Consider the following 13,156-nt stretch of genomic DNA (forward strand, 5'->3'; position numbering starts at 1 on the left):
GCCTGTTCACAGAATCTCTCTCCATCCGTCTTGAACCCTCTCTCAAGATTCATCCTTCTTGTATCCCCCTTCCTGTGAGCCATTTACCAGCTCACCATCGCTTTGCCATCCCTCATTCGTCTTCATTCCACTGGATCCCTCCGAATAACCACCCAACATGCGTGAAGTTATCAGCTTGAACGGTAGGGCCCCCACATACGCGCCATGTCCTCACAGAATATGCGAACGATGACTGACAATGTCCTTATATAGTTGGCCAGGCTGGTTGTCAGATTGCAAACTCCTGCTGGGAGGTATGCGTCCCCTATTCCTCCGTCCATGGACAGCTCGGGATTGGTCGGTTGCTGTCATACGAGAATCTTTACTAATCCAATTTCCTACAGCTGTACTGCCTTGAGCATGGCATTCAGGTACGCTTGTCTCCTCCGAACCACTCTCATTGTTACCATATGCTAATCATCTTTTCGTGTAGCCTGATGGATATCTGACCGAAGAACGTAAAGCTGCCGACGATGACCAGGGATTCAGCACCTTCTTTTCCGAAACCGGTATGTTGATATTGATGCTTGCTCGGCCAATATCATGCTGAAAAAGAACCAGGCCAGGGCAAGTACGTCCCCCGCACAATCTACTGCGATCTCGAGCCCAATGTCGTCGACGAAGTCCGCACCGGCCCGTACAAGAGCCTCTTCCACCCCGAGTACATGATCACCGGAAAGGAGGACGCCTCAAACAACTATGCTCGTGGCCATTACACCGTGGGCAAGGAGCTCATTGATCAGGTCTTGGACAAGGTCCGACGTGTCGCCGACAGCTGCTCCGGACTTCAAGGTTTCCTTGTGTTCCACTCCTTTGGCGGTGGTACGGGTTCCGGTTTCGGTGCCCTGTTGATGGAACGTCTGTCCGTGGACTATGGCAAGAAGAGCAAGCTTGAGTTCTGCGTGTATCCCGCACCCCAGAATGCGACCTCCGTCGTCGAGCCCTACAACTCGATCCTGACCACCCACACGACCCTCGAGCACTCCGACTGCAGCTTCATGGTCGATAATGAGGCCATCTACGACCTGTGCCGTCGCAGCTTGGGCATTGAGCGCCCCAACTTCGAGAACCTCAACCGTCTCATTGCTCAAGGTGAGATATTCTCTTGAAATTGTAATCGACAGGTCTAATCCGTATTCCAGTCGTCTCCTCGATCACTGCTTCCCTCCGCTTCGATGGCTCCCTGAACGTCGACTTGAACGAATTCCAGACCAACCTGGTCCCCTACCCCCGTATCCACTTCCCGCTCGTCGCCTACTCACCCATCGTCTCGGCTGCCAAGGCGTCTCACGAATCCAACAGCGTCCAGGAGATCACCTCGAATTGCTTCGAGCCGAACACCCAGATGGTCAAGTGCGATCCCCGCACCGGGAAGTACATGGCAACCTGCCTGCTGTACCGTGGCGATGTGGTGCCAAAGGATGTCCATGCCGCCGTGGCGACCCTCAAGACCAAGCGCACCATCCAGTTCGTCGACTGGTGCCCCACTGGCTTCAAGATCGGTATCTGCTTCCAGCCCCCGCAGACCGTTCCGAGCGGCGACCTTGCCAAGGTCAACCGTGCTGTGTAAGTCCCCTTGGAAATCCATGATGAGATGGGTTAGCTAACTTGCATAGCTGCATGCTTTCCAACACCACCGCCATCGCCGAGGCCTGGTCTGCGCTGTCCCACAAGTTCGACCTCATGTACTCCAAGCGCGCTTTCGTTCACTGGTACGTCGGCGAAGGTATGGAGGAAGGCGAGTTCTCCGAGGCCCGCGAGGATCTGGCTGCCCTCGAGAGGGACTACGAGGAGGTCGCGGCGGACAGCCTCGAGGATGATGAGGGCCTTGATGCTGAGTACTAGACGGCGAAACGTACAGGACCTATATCCCTGTTCAGGTCGGTTCTGATCGTTTTCGCACGCGGAAATCATTTCTCTGGTACTGGAATGCCTTGAAAGTCGAACTCTAGCGAATCACCCTTTACTCTTGCTTTGTTAAATAGGGAGATGGATTAGAACCGACATCGTTGGTGGCGAGTAATTCATATCTTAATGAGAGTCCAATTCTACACTACGGATGCCAATGCTTTGGATAAACTTCTCGTGATATGCACATTGGTTACATTCGATCCACCCAAAACGGCCCATACATCTAGTGCGACCGGCTTTTTACTGGTCTGCGATTTGTGCCTTAACCCAAGACTCGAGCCCTCCCTTCGCAATAATCTCCTGCACATTCGGCGGCATCGACCCCACCTTCACATCCCACTCCTCCCCGCCGGCCTCTTTCACCAGCACCCGACTCCTCCGCAAATCCCACGTCAGCATCCACCCTGTCCGCACCGTCCCCTTCTTCTCCGCGAACGCCGCCCGCAGCTTCTCCACCACCTTCGGACACTCCACGCCCAGCAACCCGTTGTTGATGCTGTTCCGCGCGAAGATGTTCCCAAAGCTCCCTGCGACCACCAGCGGGATTCCCTTGGCTAGGATGGCGGTGGCGGCCTGCTCGCGGCTGCTGCCACAGCCAAAGTTGAAGCCGGAGACGAGGACGTCGCCGGGGCGCGCGATCGAGGCGAAAGCGGTGTCGTAGTTGGACATGACGACTTCGGCCATTGTGTCTTTGGTGACGTTGTCTTGGTAGGTGTATTTGCCGGGGTAGATGCCGTCGGTGTTGATGTTGTCCGCGTCGCAGAGGACGATCTCGCCGGAGATCTTCTCGGGGAACCCGGGGAGGATCTCCGTCAGGTCATCGGCGGTCGGTTCGGCGGGGGGGTTGGAGGGAGTTTTGGCACCAGCTTCGGCAGTCGGCGAACCTTGCTCGGCTTGCTCGCTAGCGGTCTTGCTGTCCAGTCCCAGGTTCCCGGAGGACTCGACCTGCGCAATGAGGCTGTCCGCCTGGGACACGATACGTTCCAACGCCTCCGCGATGCTCTCGGTCTTGTGCGCCTCGGGGTGCCGCCCGTCGCCGAAGCCGCGGACCACTTCGGCCGCGCTGCCGCCTTCGAACCAGCCGGGGCCAGCGATGGTACCCTTGAGCGCGCTCGCGGCCACCACCTCGGGGCTCGCGAGGTACGCCTTCGCGTCGACGCTTCCCATGCGGCCCTTGAAGTTGCGGTTGCTGGCGCTGATGCCCACTTCACCGGGCTCGAGAAGACCGGTGCCAAGGCCGATGCAGGGTCCACAGCCGGATGGGAGCTCCATGGCGCCGGCGGACGTCAAGATATCCCAGTCGCCGGACTCGACGGCGGCGGCTTGCTCGGCGACGGAGGCGGCAGAGATGTACATGGCGACGTGGGGAGCGATCTTGGGGATCGTCCCTTCCGGCGAGGACTCGGCGGCGGTGCGGAACACACGGGCAGCGGCGGCGATGTCGGAGCGGCGGGAGTTGGTGCACGATACAAGGTAGGCCTTGTTGATCTTGATGTCCTGGCTTTCGAGCTCCGGGAGCGCGGTGGCCACTTTGACAGAGTTGGGGCCGGAGACGTACGGCGAGAGGGTGGACAGGTCGAGGTAGAGGTACTTCCCGTATTTGGCAGTTGGATCGGCAACCAGCGGGTCCTCGAAGAGGTCGTTTAATCGTTCGTGGTTGAAGCGCAGTTGCGTTGGGCTCGCGGTGGGGACCGATGTACCGTAGATAGCGGCTTCGGTGGCTTGCGCTCGCAGCCATCCTTGCAGCAGCGAATCGATCGGGAAGAGCCCTGACAGTGCGCCCCATTCGGTGGTCATGTTGGCGATGGTGAGCCGGTCATCGATTCCGAGGCTTCGCATCGTCTCTTCCGCGCCGGTGAATTCGATCGCATGGTTCAAGACTTCGTCGTTGTTGAACAGACCACAGAGCGCAACAATGACGTCCTTACCGGTTACACCGGTTGGCAGGATTCCCGTAAAGGTCACTTTCGCAATCGGTGGGATTTGCCACCATGTCCGTCCCGTCGCCCATATGCTGGCCGCGTCGGTCCTCACGACCGGCGTCCCCAAGCACCCAACTCCACCATACATGTTGCTATGGCTGTCCGAAGCGACAACCAATGTTCCCGGCCAAGCATAACCCTCTTCCACCATCACTTGATGTCCAATGCCGTGGCCTGCCGGGTAGAAATCGACCCCTTGCGTCTTCGCGAACTCCTCGATCTGCCGATACTTCTTGAGGTTCGACTCGCTCTTGTTCTGCACGTCATGGTCGAGCGTCATCACCGTCTGCCGGTTATTATGGATCTTCGACGCGCCGATGGACATGAACTTCGTCGCGACGGGCCATGAGTTGTCGTGCGTCATGCAGTGGTGTGGGGAGAGCGTGACATAGTCGCCGGACAGGACGCGCTTCCCTTCCGGGAGGCCGAGGGAAAACTTTTGCACAATCTTCTCGGTCAAGGTTTGCGGGGTTTGCGTGGCAGTCTTGGTTGCGGAGAGGAACGAGGCTGCAATGGGATCCTCCAGTTGCGATTGGAATGCCCGGACATCTTGTCGCTGTGGCCGGGACGTTGAGAATAGGTGCCTCTGTAGTATGGACGGGTTCGAACGATGTGTGACTCGGTAGAAAGCAAGTCTTGATGCCCGCGACCACTATAATACAGGTCTCATTAGCTCTAGACAATAGCAGATGTGACGATGTGGAAGTACCAGTTGTCGCTGTATGGGCCGGCCAGTTGCCGTCAGCACTCGGTACAATTGCACCATTTTCAGCTCGCAGTGACCTAACAACAGGCCAATTCAGGGTGAAGTCACTCCTGAATCTACAATGGGTAGAGCAAAATATGAATGGCGAAGTCATAGCAACCGGGAACAAAACTTTCCAGTGATTCCCGAGGGCATCTCAAGCAGTTCAGCCAATCAGAGTTCAGCTGATTCAACAACGCCATCATGAGATTCAGTTGAGTGATTTTCTAGCTTCATTTGATATGCGTTTAAATAATACTGGTACTTCGTTCGAGATGCTCTTATGGATCGAAAACATTTATACACGCCCCTTGAACCCAATTCACATAAGAAATATGGTGGGAGCACCAGTTCCAGGCCTCATCCATCAGGGTAAGATTCCGGAGTAATAGGCTGAGTGTCGTTTCTGAACATTGAGCTATCATTTCCATATCTCCTGATTAATACGGCACCTATCTAGAACGCCATGATATGCAGTTGGGTATCTATTGGTATTGAAAACATTGGCAATTGTCCAATTCCCTTCTCGTGAATACAAATATTCCGACGCCTAAGTAGGACTGTTGAGTGGCCAACGACAATGCCGAGGCTTCGAACCTGGGTGCAGGATTAGGAATCAAGCCATCTTGAACGAGACCGGGAACGGGGGAGTGGAAGTGCGCAGATCAACACCTGTGAACCATCTAGGAAGAAGGATACGGAATCGAAATACTTCACATGAGAGGTTCGGTAGCGAGGTGTTCTAAGATGGAGGCCTCCCAAATCACACCGCTCATGCCTTGTCTTAATCGTCGTCATCGTCATCATCAAACAACGGGTCAACAGCCCCAAACAGCATTTTCCAAACGTTCCCATCCGGATATGGCTCGAAGTCGACATAATCCCTTCGAAGGCGTCAGCATTTTTAGCAAACCCATGGAGCGTTGTAGCTTACTGTTCTACCCCCCGATTCTTATAGTGCCAATTGAGACGGTCAAGACGCTTCAGTCGATCCGTCCCTCGAGAGCTGTCTCCAAACTGAATAAACTGGAGACCAAAGAACCCTTTTTGTTTCCTGAGGGCAGAGACGAACTCAACAATTGGTGGTTCCGGGTTGTACTTCTCCGGCCAATCGCCGTCCGTGAAGACGTATATTGTCCTAGGCCTTACGGAGTCTTCGTTGTGGGCATCCACCGCGGTCCTTAGCTTTTTAAGGAACTCGTTCAGGATCTGACCTAAGCGATGCCGGATATCGCTAGGATAATGACCCTTCTTTGGCTCTTTGGCCCGCACGGCGCTCAAAAGACTGGTAGAATGCCGTTTATGGATGACATCTAATGTCGATGTAAAGCATAGATCCAGTCCATCAGGGTCATACGGTTTTACAATGTATCCTAACACATCCAGGCATTTTTCGACGTCTTGCCAATGCGGCTTCATCGATGATGAGGTGTCGATCAGGAAAACCTTCCGACTCTGTTAGATGGAAAAGGAATGGCTCGAAAACGGATGACTTACATGATCACGCTTCTCCAATTTACTTTCGAAAGTTTGCAGGTGGGGAAGAACCTCTTTGGCTTGCGATAGCTTCATTAACCGCACCTTTTGCTTCTTCCGCCACTTCCGAGCCTCCTTGACGGGAAGAAAGGGGGGTTTGTGATCGAAATTTGTGCCAGAAGGTTCTTTCGAGTTGCGTTTTGAGCGCCCTCCTACGGACGATTTCTCCTCCGATGGTTCATCCCCTTCTGGGGGAAGTTGGAACGGGGCCCTGGTATCGCGGCCGGTTGGCCGTCTAGAAGGAGCAACAGCGGCATCTGTAGCAAACAGATTCAGTTTCGGCCGTCGGTTTCTTTGGCTATCGATATTGGATGTGGCCATGTTACGACCCCGCCAGCCCAGTTTAGGCCCAAATTGCAATTGATTTCCTTCACTCTGCCCATTTCCATCTAGGTGCAGTCCTTGCATCTGGGTATCCGGGTAGACTTGGGAATATCGTTCTCTTGTTGGCGATGTTTTTAAGATCGGTGACGTTGCAGAAAATCCGGAGACCCTGCGAGTATAGACCCCATCCGGCGACAATGGAGGTCGATCCATCTCGATTCCATCTCGCGTCCTGTAGATGGAATCATGGTTCTCGTCCTTCATCCGTGAGCCAGGCTTGTATTGGCTGCCTCCGTTGCTGGCTCCATTGTCATGGCTATCTGGAAGTAAATCCCGATCATCTAAGACCGCAGCTTGACGTGTCGGAGTGTGTGGACTGACAGGCAGAGATGACCAAGGCGTCGTCCGTGACCGGGGGGAAGTAGAAAATGGGCTGTCTCTGTGAGAGCCACGACCATCCTCTAGGATACGGCTGAACGCATTCCAAAGAATAGCTGCACTTTGACGTCGCTCCGATGGAAGTAACATATCTTCTACCACTTCCAATGCGTCTAGAGTAATCTTGTCGGAGCGTCTGATTTCCTGGCCAAGATCCAGGTGGGTTTTCCGCACGATGTCTAAAACCCCTTTCCCGTCATGAAAACAATCAGATTCTTCAATATGGCATTTCGAGGTCTGTTCTTTGCGGAGTGCGGTGTATTCTCGGAGCCCATTTGGACCTCGAACCACCCAAACGGCGGCTTCACTGAAGATGCAGCCTAGAGACCAGATATCGGTGCTTTTACTCACCTCCAAAGGTTGAGCATAAGCAACTTGGTCTGGATTATAGCATTCGGGGGGGCCGTATGTACGTGTGACGGTGCCGCTATATCCCACGACATCATCCTCGTCCCGTTGAATACGGCTGAGACCTAGGTCGGCCAGCTTGAAAAGGAGTTTTCCATCTCGCTTGCACACCAGGATGTTCTCTGGCTTAACATCCTGATGGTGTATACAGTGGGTCGTTTTGTCCTTGAACTCTAGACAATGGAGAACACGAAGCGCGCGAGTCAGGGGAAGCAATGCTTCCCAAAACTGGAAAATTTCATGTTCTTTAGATAGACTCGCATGCTCTTCGAAATAGTTTTTGAGTGTGCCTCCGTTGGCGTATTCCAGGATAAGATGGTAGGTAGGACCGTGAACGAAAGCGCCATAAAATCCGATGATAAGTTCTTCCCGATATGCATTCGAGCATCGAATATTTATAAATGCGTCGACCTCGACAGAGAACCTTTCGGATGGCGTGTTAAAAGACTTCAGGACGAATTGATTGTCCTCAGTGCTGGACTATACCTCCTGTAAGCAATTATATTTTCCAACACTGGAACCGCTTCATACCACTTACTGGAAGGAGATTGTACTCAGGATGAATCGTAATTTGATGGGTTCTTGAACTGCCATGTTGCTGTCCAATCGGTTTGGCGTCGATAATGGGGAAAATCCGGTTGCTTTCGTACTTTCGACTGCTCCAGTATTCGATCTTTGGTGGGCAAAAGTGCCACTGTGATTCGACGAACTTTTTGAAGTCAAGATTCAACGGCCAATGTGCCGGTTTTGTTTGGAACGGAAGATGGCTATCCGATAAGCTTTCATAAACACAGAAGTGTTCGATATAGGTCCCGTTATTATTATACAGCAGGATAGCGAAGCATTTCAAGTAACTTCGTTTGATTGCTCGTGTCTGTAGGTCCAAAGGCCTTCTGGTAGGGAATAGTTCGTGGCCGATCGCGACCAATCGCCGCTCGTCGAAATGCTTCGAAAGGGTGCTTTCTGGAACCCACCAACTGTTCACATCTTCCAAGCCAGACTCGTGACCTACTACGCCATTTACGCGCTCATCATTCACGACGTCGTGGAATTCGGTAACAGCGCGTTCATAGCGGGTGTGTGGGTCGCTATTTGAGCCTTGGGCCATTATGGTGAGCTGCGAATGTGCGTCGGCGGCGTGTTTCATAGGCTAAGAGCACCAATACAAGGAGTTGTCCCGCTCTCTCAGTATAGTTTGATGTTCAACGGTTGAGTAACGTGTATTATGGTTCGAGTTGGTAAAAAGACTGTATTGAACCGCATGCAAACAGAAAAATAGCGACTAGAACCGAAGATATAAACTCAAGGATGAACGAACCAGCAACAAGGCGGCGATACAACGGCGGCTAAAACATCTTATAAGTCTCGGCGGGGACCAGAGGCCGCATTCTGTTTTCACTGAAGCCGCCTCGACTCCTCTGAAAGGGTTGGGAGGGTGGAAGAAGCAGTCTTCAGCCAACTGCAAGCATGCGAACCACCTCGTCCGCATTATTGTCAACGCAACTACACACTGCGCCCAGCTGCAACCCCCATGACCATCGAGGCTTTCGGATCTCACTATGATTGGTGGTCTTGGGAGTGGGATGGATGAGTGGATGACCAAGCAAGGATGGAAGGCTGCTGGGCTGGGGATTTGGGACAGTGGCATGCAGGTTAAAGACGACGAACCAGAAGAGCGTCAGGTAATAAATAAGGCACCTTAAGGTTGGGTGGGAGAATAACAATAGATGTCCCCTGAAAAGTCTATCACGTGTTCTTGTTTTCTTGTCTTATCTCAAGCTAGTTAGTATCATACACCTTAAGTCAGATGTTCAAATGCAGTGCTCTAATTATGGTAAACTATTCTAAAAATTTATAACTAAGAGATTTTAAAAGTTCCAATCCAAGCATTGTAGCTTCCTAACCAAAGACTCGATATCGTGTTCGTGACCTGACTACATAGTACGGTACACATGTACTAGTTAACTAACTACATTAACTTAAGTTAGTGTACCTAATTACAGGTAACTACCTATACATAGTATGCTCGGACTGTGGTCAAATGATGGTGCCTACGAAGACCACATTGGTGAACAAAGGTGATCAATAGAGCTCCCAAGTGGTTCGTTTTATCGGTCGCACCAACCACTGATGAAATCCAGAAGAGGCGAAAAGGCGGGTGAGGGACTCTCGACAATCGTTTGAGCCTAGCTTTCGTGATCCTGTACTCCGATCGATATCAGCTGTTGAACAATCGGCCGTCCACTATGGTATAGTTGCATGAGCAGGTCCGCCCGATTCCCACGACGGAGACATAACATGCTATATGCACTTGAAAATAACGACAAGAGTTTTAAATTGTAGAACACAGGAACTCCCAGGTTAGAAAGCGAACCAAGTCATATTCCACAAACTTCCTTACAAGACGCGACGACAGTCAGGCCGTTATTTTTCAATATTCCAAAACCTACAATGACGCTCCGTCTAATTTGTCATCGGTACCAGACCGATCTATTTGTTTCCTTTCGCTCAATTTGTTGAGGCGACGTGAGTATTGCCATGCTCCGAATAGTGTAACTGCAGTGACAGGGAGAGCGAGCTCCAAATATAGGCATAGCGCTGGGCTCGAATACGATCTCCTTTCGACTCCTGATTCCGAGGTGGGAAATCGTATGATATCCGTACTCATCAGCGTCTGGGGTTGTTAGATTGCCATTCGCTCCGAAAATATTGAGAGCACTCACTGATATGAAAGTCCCTGGTAAGAAGAACAATGTGACGATCGTAATGATCCTCATGTGGACCGTTTCCGTACGCGTTTCCTCTGCAACGCGTTGCATGTCTTCGGTAATCCTGTGCATTTGACCTGCAGTCTCTTGCTGCTTAGACACAAGTTGCATGTTCATGTTTGTACTCCGTTGCTCTAGAGTGGCATGAAACTGTAACACATTCAGTATAAACCAAAAGGGCCGGGCTGAGGCTCATACCAATTGCTTGCGACCCTCCACAAGCCTCTGCAGGGCTTTTATCCTCCAGATATGCCTATCAGCGTTGTGTGTGATGCCGTCCAGAAATTGTTGGAACTGAATCAGCGCCTTCTTCTCGGTAAGAATCTGCTCTGGAACATCCCCACTCGCGAAGAAAGTTGTGTAATGCTCTTTCAGATCTAAAATTACCCGTTTGTTTGCATCGAGTACCAATTCAGCTGAGATAACTGTCTCTTCGATATGCTGTAGTCTTTGGAGGCCATTGAAAGTGATATCATCCTGGGATATGGTCACTCTTGGCTTCTCGTTGGGATCTTCAGTAGAGTTTGCCAATGCGGCCGGCATAGCGTTCTCTACATCTTCAGGTACCATCCCTAGACTGGAAGTGACAGCCCTTCTGAGTTTCATGATCAAGTTGTTTGATCTCGCTGCTGGCATCGTAGCAGATCGTTCCAAAAACGGCTTCGAGTCATGGTTTGGCACATCGATGGTTGCAAACTTTACTTTCCCGGTCATGTTCTCAACCTTTTCCTCGAGGGAATTGAGATACCATCTCCACTGCTCATCAGACCATTCGCACAGTATCTTGTGGGTCTCCAACGCGGACCTGAACGCATCCCTAGCGTCATCGAATGCCCGCAAATATTGCTTCTTAACATCTTTTGCGGCTCTTTCAAAGCGATTCTTCAGACGATCATTGCCTTTCACTATAATCCAGACAGTCCTTCCTGTACTCGTGTCAAATGAGTGGTAAATGCCTGCTTGCCGTATTGACCAGTTGGAGTGAGGTGAGCTCGATAGTGATGGTGGCTCAACAGACTTCAGGTTATAGCACAGTTGAAAGCCGTAGCCCGAACGGCCAATCTTAGGTATACGGAGTCGGCGAGATTCCTCAGTGAAATGGTATTCCTGGCAGAACCCGCTGAAGTAAAAGTCTTTCGGTCGCTCTTGCTTGCCAAAAGGGAATAAGTAATTTAAGAAATCGATTTTCACTTGATGATAGCTGAGAAACATCTTCATCATTCCAGATGTGATTTTCAACTTATCCCTAGAGGTTGGGGCCATCACAAATCTAGGTTTTACGTTAGACTTCCGTGGGATTGCATGGCTGAATACACTTACAGGAATCTACACATCGGATCCTCAGATCGATGGCCATTTTGATCAATGCGGCGCAGCTCTCGCCGTAATTGATCTGTATCTTTGACAGTGATGGATTCAAATTCTAAGGAGGTTATAGAGCTGATAGATACAGATGTTAAGGGGTAAGGGACACAGGGAAGAAGGAAGCCGAAACCTTACCGTCGTCTGGTGCGAGCAACTGCAGAATGTGAGCCGCAGCATGTGTTCGTTCGAATAACCTTTCCTCATTTTCCTTGAGTTTATCTTCCAGAACTTTCAAATGGTGGTCAAATATCCGCCCAGACCGCATGTTGCGGGGATAAGTGGCTGCTTCCACCAGCAATATCTCGAGCTCGTCCATGGTCGATTCCGGACGAGACATAGACTGGAGAATTCACAAGTTGAATACCTCTTGACGGACAAAATCTAGGCCTGGGAGGAAGAGGGAAGGCGTGATAAAGGAATAAGACAAGAAAGGCTATGCCGTGTAAGTAGGAGAAATGGCAGCGGGCTGTGCCCTCCATAATGCACGAGTCTCCAGATGCCGGTGTGATTCTTACTGCGACTTGAGCCCAGGGCTTTCAGGCGTCTAATCAGACCTTAGAATTGCCTCAAATGGGATAAGCCTTACGGTGCTTCTTCTCGGCCCATAATATGGCAGAAGTCATTCTTGAGGCTGATTGACCGACTTACCTGAAGTGTTTTTGCCCTACTCCCCTTCAGTAGGAGGGCGGTACAGGTTGCTTCTTCGCTTCCAGACTGTCTCTTTGGTCCTGTAGACAGTAAATATTGTGCTAGAACATTAAAGGCATGAGACTGAGACATATCACGCAACGGACCTACTTTAGTCAGTTTCTTCGGAACGCTGAACTGAAACTCGTCGTTTTGGTACTAAATCATGGTCAGCCCTGTGAAATTAGCTTGTACACCTTGAATAGCAAATGCAATAACCTCTATATCGAAATTATCATTCGTGTATTCCGATCCAAATGTCTTTTGGAGAAATTCGAGGACGGTTGAGCGGTGGAGTCCGTATTGCGGATAACTATCTCGGACCCAAGTCCTTGACATGTTGGGCTCTAGAGGGCGTAAATCTGCCTATGCTTCTTGAAGAGACGTCTGCGGTCAAACGTTTAACAATGATTAGTTGCTGCAGCCTCAAAGGCAAGTCGTGTTGGAGCTTGAAAGATGAGACTCCAGCTGGCTGGGGAGATCTAAATACCTCTATTCAACAAGCCCGGCTGGGTTCAGAACCCGACGAGAGCCTCATTGAGCATTGACTGGTCCCTATGGCATATGATCGGATGCGGTCGATACTTGATAGCCCACCCGCAATGCCCCGCACATGCCTGTCATCTAGATCCCTCTCTACAAGCGAAGCAACTGGAGACTTGCATGGGCATCCAGGCCCACTCTCTCTGAAATGGTGAGACCTTATAACAGGGTGACAAACAAGACTTGGAATGTCGGACACCGAAGCCATCACTAGCCATTCCACGTCGGAGAAGATTCCTACGTCTGAGCCTCTCGGCGCTGCGATGATGTTAAGTGAAAGTTTCGAACTGGAACCGAAGCAGTGAAGAATCTAGTTAGGAGTTAGGACTGGGGTCTGGGGGTCGTATGGGACCATAAGTTCGAACCCCTGCCTGTTGGCCAACCACCTACTTGGCCAGTATCACCATCTT

General features: G+C 51.3%; 4 protein-coding genes across 4 annotated transcripts; 1 reads left to right on the forward strand and 3 right to left on the reverse strand.

Moving 5' to 3' along the window:
- Window positions 1–91: 91 nt before the first annotated feature.
- Window positions 92–2,052, forward strand: P152DRAFT_459850 (tubulin alpha chain). The gene is made up of 7 exons (XM_033679767.1): window positions 92–182; window positions 253–293; window positions 384–410; window positions 473–548; window positions 601–1,131; window positions 1,182–1,605; window positions 1,656–2,052. Exons 1-7 carry the CDS (start codon window positions 158–160, stop codon window positions 1,882–1,884), a joined length of 1,353 nt encoding a protein of 450 aa, XP_033532613.1. The 5' UTR covers window positions 92–157; the 3' UTR covers window positions 1,885–2,052.
- Window positions 2,026–4,698, reverse strand: P152DRAFT_490053 (Homoaconitase; the record flags this gene model as incomplete). Its single annotated transcript, XM_033682149.1, has 2 exons — window positions 2,026–4,488; window positions 4,642–4,698. The coding sequence occupies 2 exons, from the start codon at window positions 4,696–4,698 to the stop codon at window positions 2,191–2,193; spliced, it is 2,355 nt and encodes a 784-aa protein (XP_033532614.1). The 3' UTR covers window positions 2,026–2,190.
- Window positions 4,699–5,357: 659 nt separating this feature from the next.
- P152DRAFT_73235 (uncharacterized protein) lies at window positions 5,358–8,682 on the reverse strand. Its single transcript, XM_033683217.1, has 3 exons — window positions 7,922–8,682; window positions 6,175–7,863; window positions 5,358–6,123 (listed from the first exon to the last, which is right to left on the reverse strand). The coding sequence occupies exons 1-3, from the start codon at window positions 8,528–8,530 to the stop codon at window positions 5,608–5,610; spliced, it is 2,814 nt and encodes a 937-aa protein (XP_033532615.1). The 5' UTR covers window positions 8,531–8,682; the 3' UTR covers window positions 5,358–5,607.
- Window positions 8,683–9,525: 843 nt separating this feature from the next.
- P152DRAFT_483320 (uncharacterized protein) lies at window positions 9,526–11,832 on the reverse strand (the record flags this gene model as incomplete). The annotated part of the gene is made up of 5 exons (XM_033681937.1): window positions 9,526–10,057; window positions 10,107–10,301; window positions 10,350–11,421; window positions 11,472–11,574; window positions 11,652–11,832. 5 exons carry the CDS (start codon window positions 11,830–11,832, stop codon window positions 9,830–9,832), a joined length of 1,779 nt encoding a protein of 592 aa, XP_033532616.1. The 3' UTR covers window positions 9,526–9,829.
- Window positions 11,833–13,156: the final 1,324 nt, after the last annotated feature.

Source organism: Eremomyces bilateralis (genome assembly GCF_010015585.1).
Source record: "Eremomyces bilateralis CBS 781.70 unplaced genomic scaffold P152scaffold_15, whole genome shotgun sequence".
Classification (NCBI taxonomy): domain Eukaryota; kingdom Fungi; phylum Ascomycota; class Dothideomycetes; order Eremomycetales; family Eremomycetaceae; genus Eremomyces; species Eremomyces bilateralis.

What these genes read in the sequence shown, in the direction of transcription:
- P152DRAFT_73235 (XM_033683217.1), bottom strand. Translation starts at nt 8,530, where the DNA reads ATGAAACACGCCGCCGACGCACATTCGCAGCTCACCATAATGGCCCAA. An exon ending in CTGAGTACAATCTCCTTCCA is followed by an intron (nt 7,864 to 7,921) that starts GTAAGTGGTATG and finishes CAGGAGGTATAG; the next exon opens with TCCAGCACTGAGGACAATCA. An exon ending in AATTGGAGAAGCGTGATCAT is followed by an intron (nt 6,124 to 6,174) that starts GTAAGTCATCCG and finishes CAGAGTCGGAAG; the next exon opens with GTTTTCCTGATCGACACCTC.
- P152DRAFT_459850 (XM_033679767.1), top strand. Translation starts at nt 158, where the DNA reads ATGCGTGAAGTTATCAGCTTGAACG. An exon ending in CACCTTCTTTTCCGAAACCG is followed by an intron (nt 549 to 600) that starts GTATGTTGATAT and finishes AAAAAGAACCAG; the next exon opens with GCCAGGGCAAGTACGTCCCC. An exon ending in GCCAAGGTCAACCGTGCTGT is followed by an intron (nt 1,606 to 1,655) that starts GTAAGTCCCCTT and finishes TAACTTGCATAG; the next exon opens with CTGCATGCTTTCCAACACCA.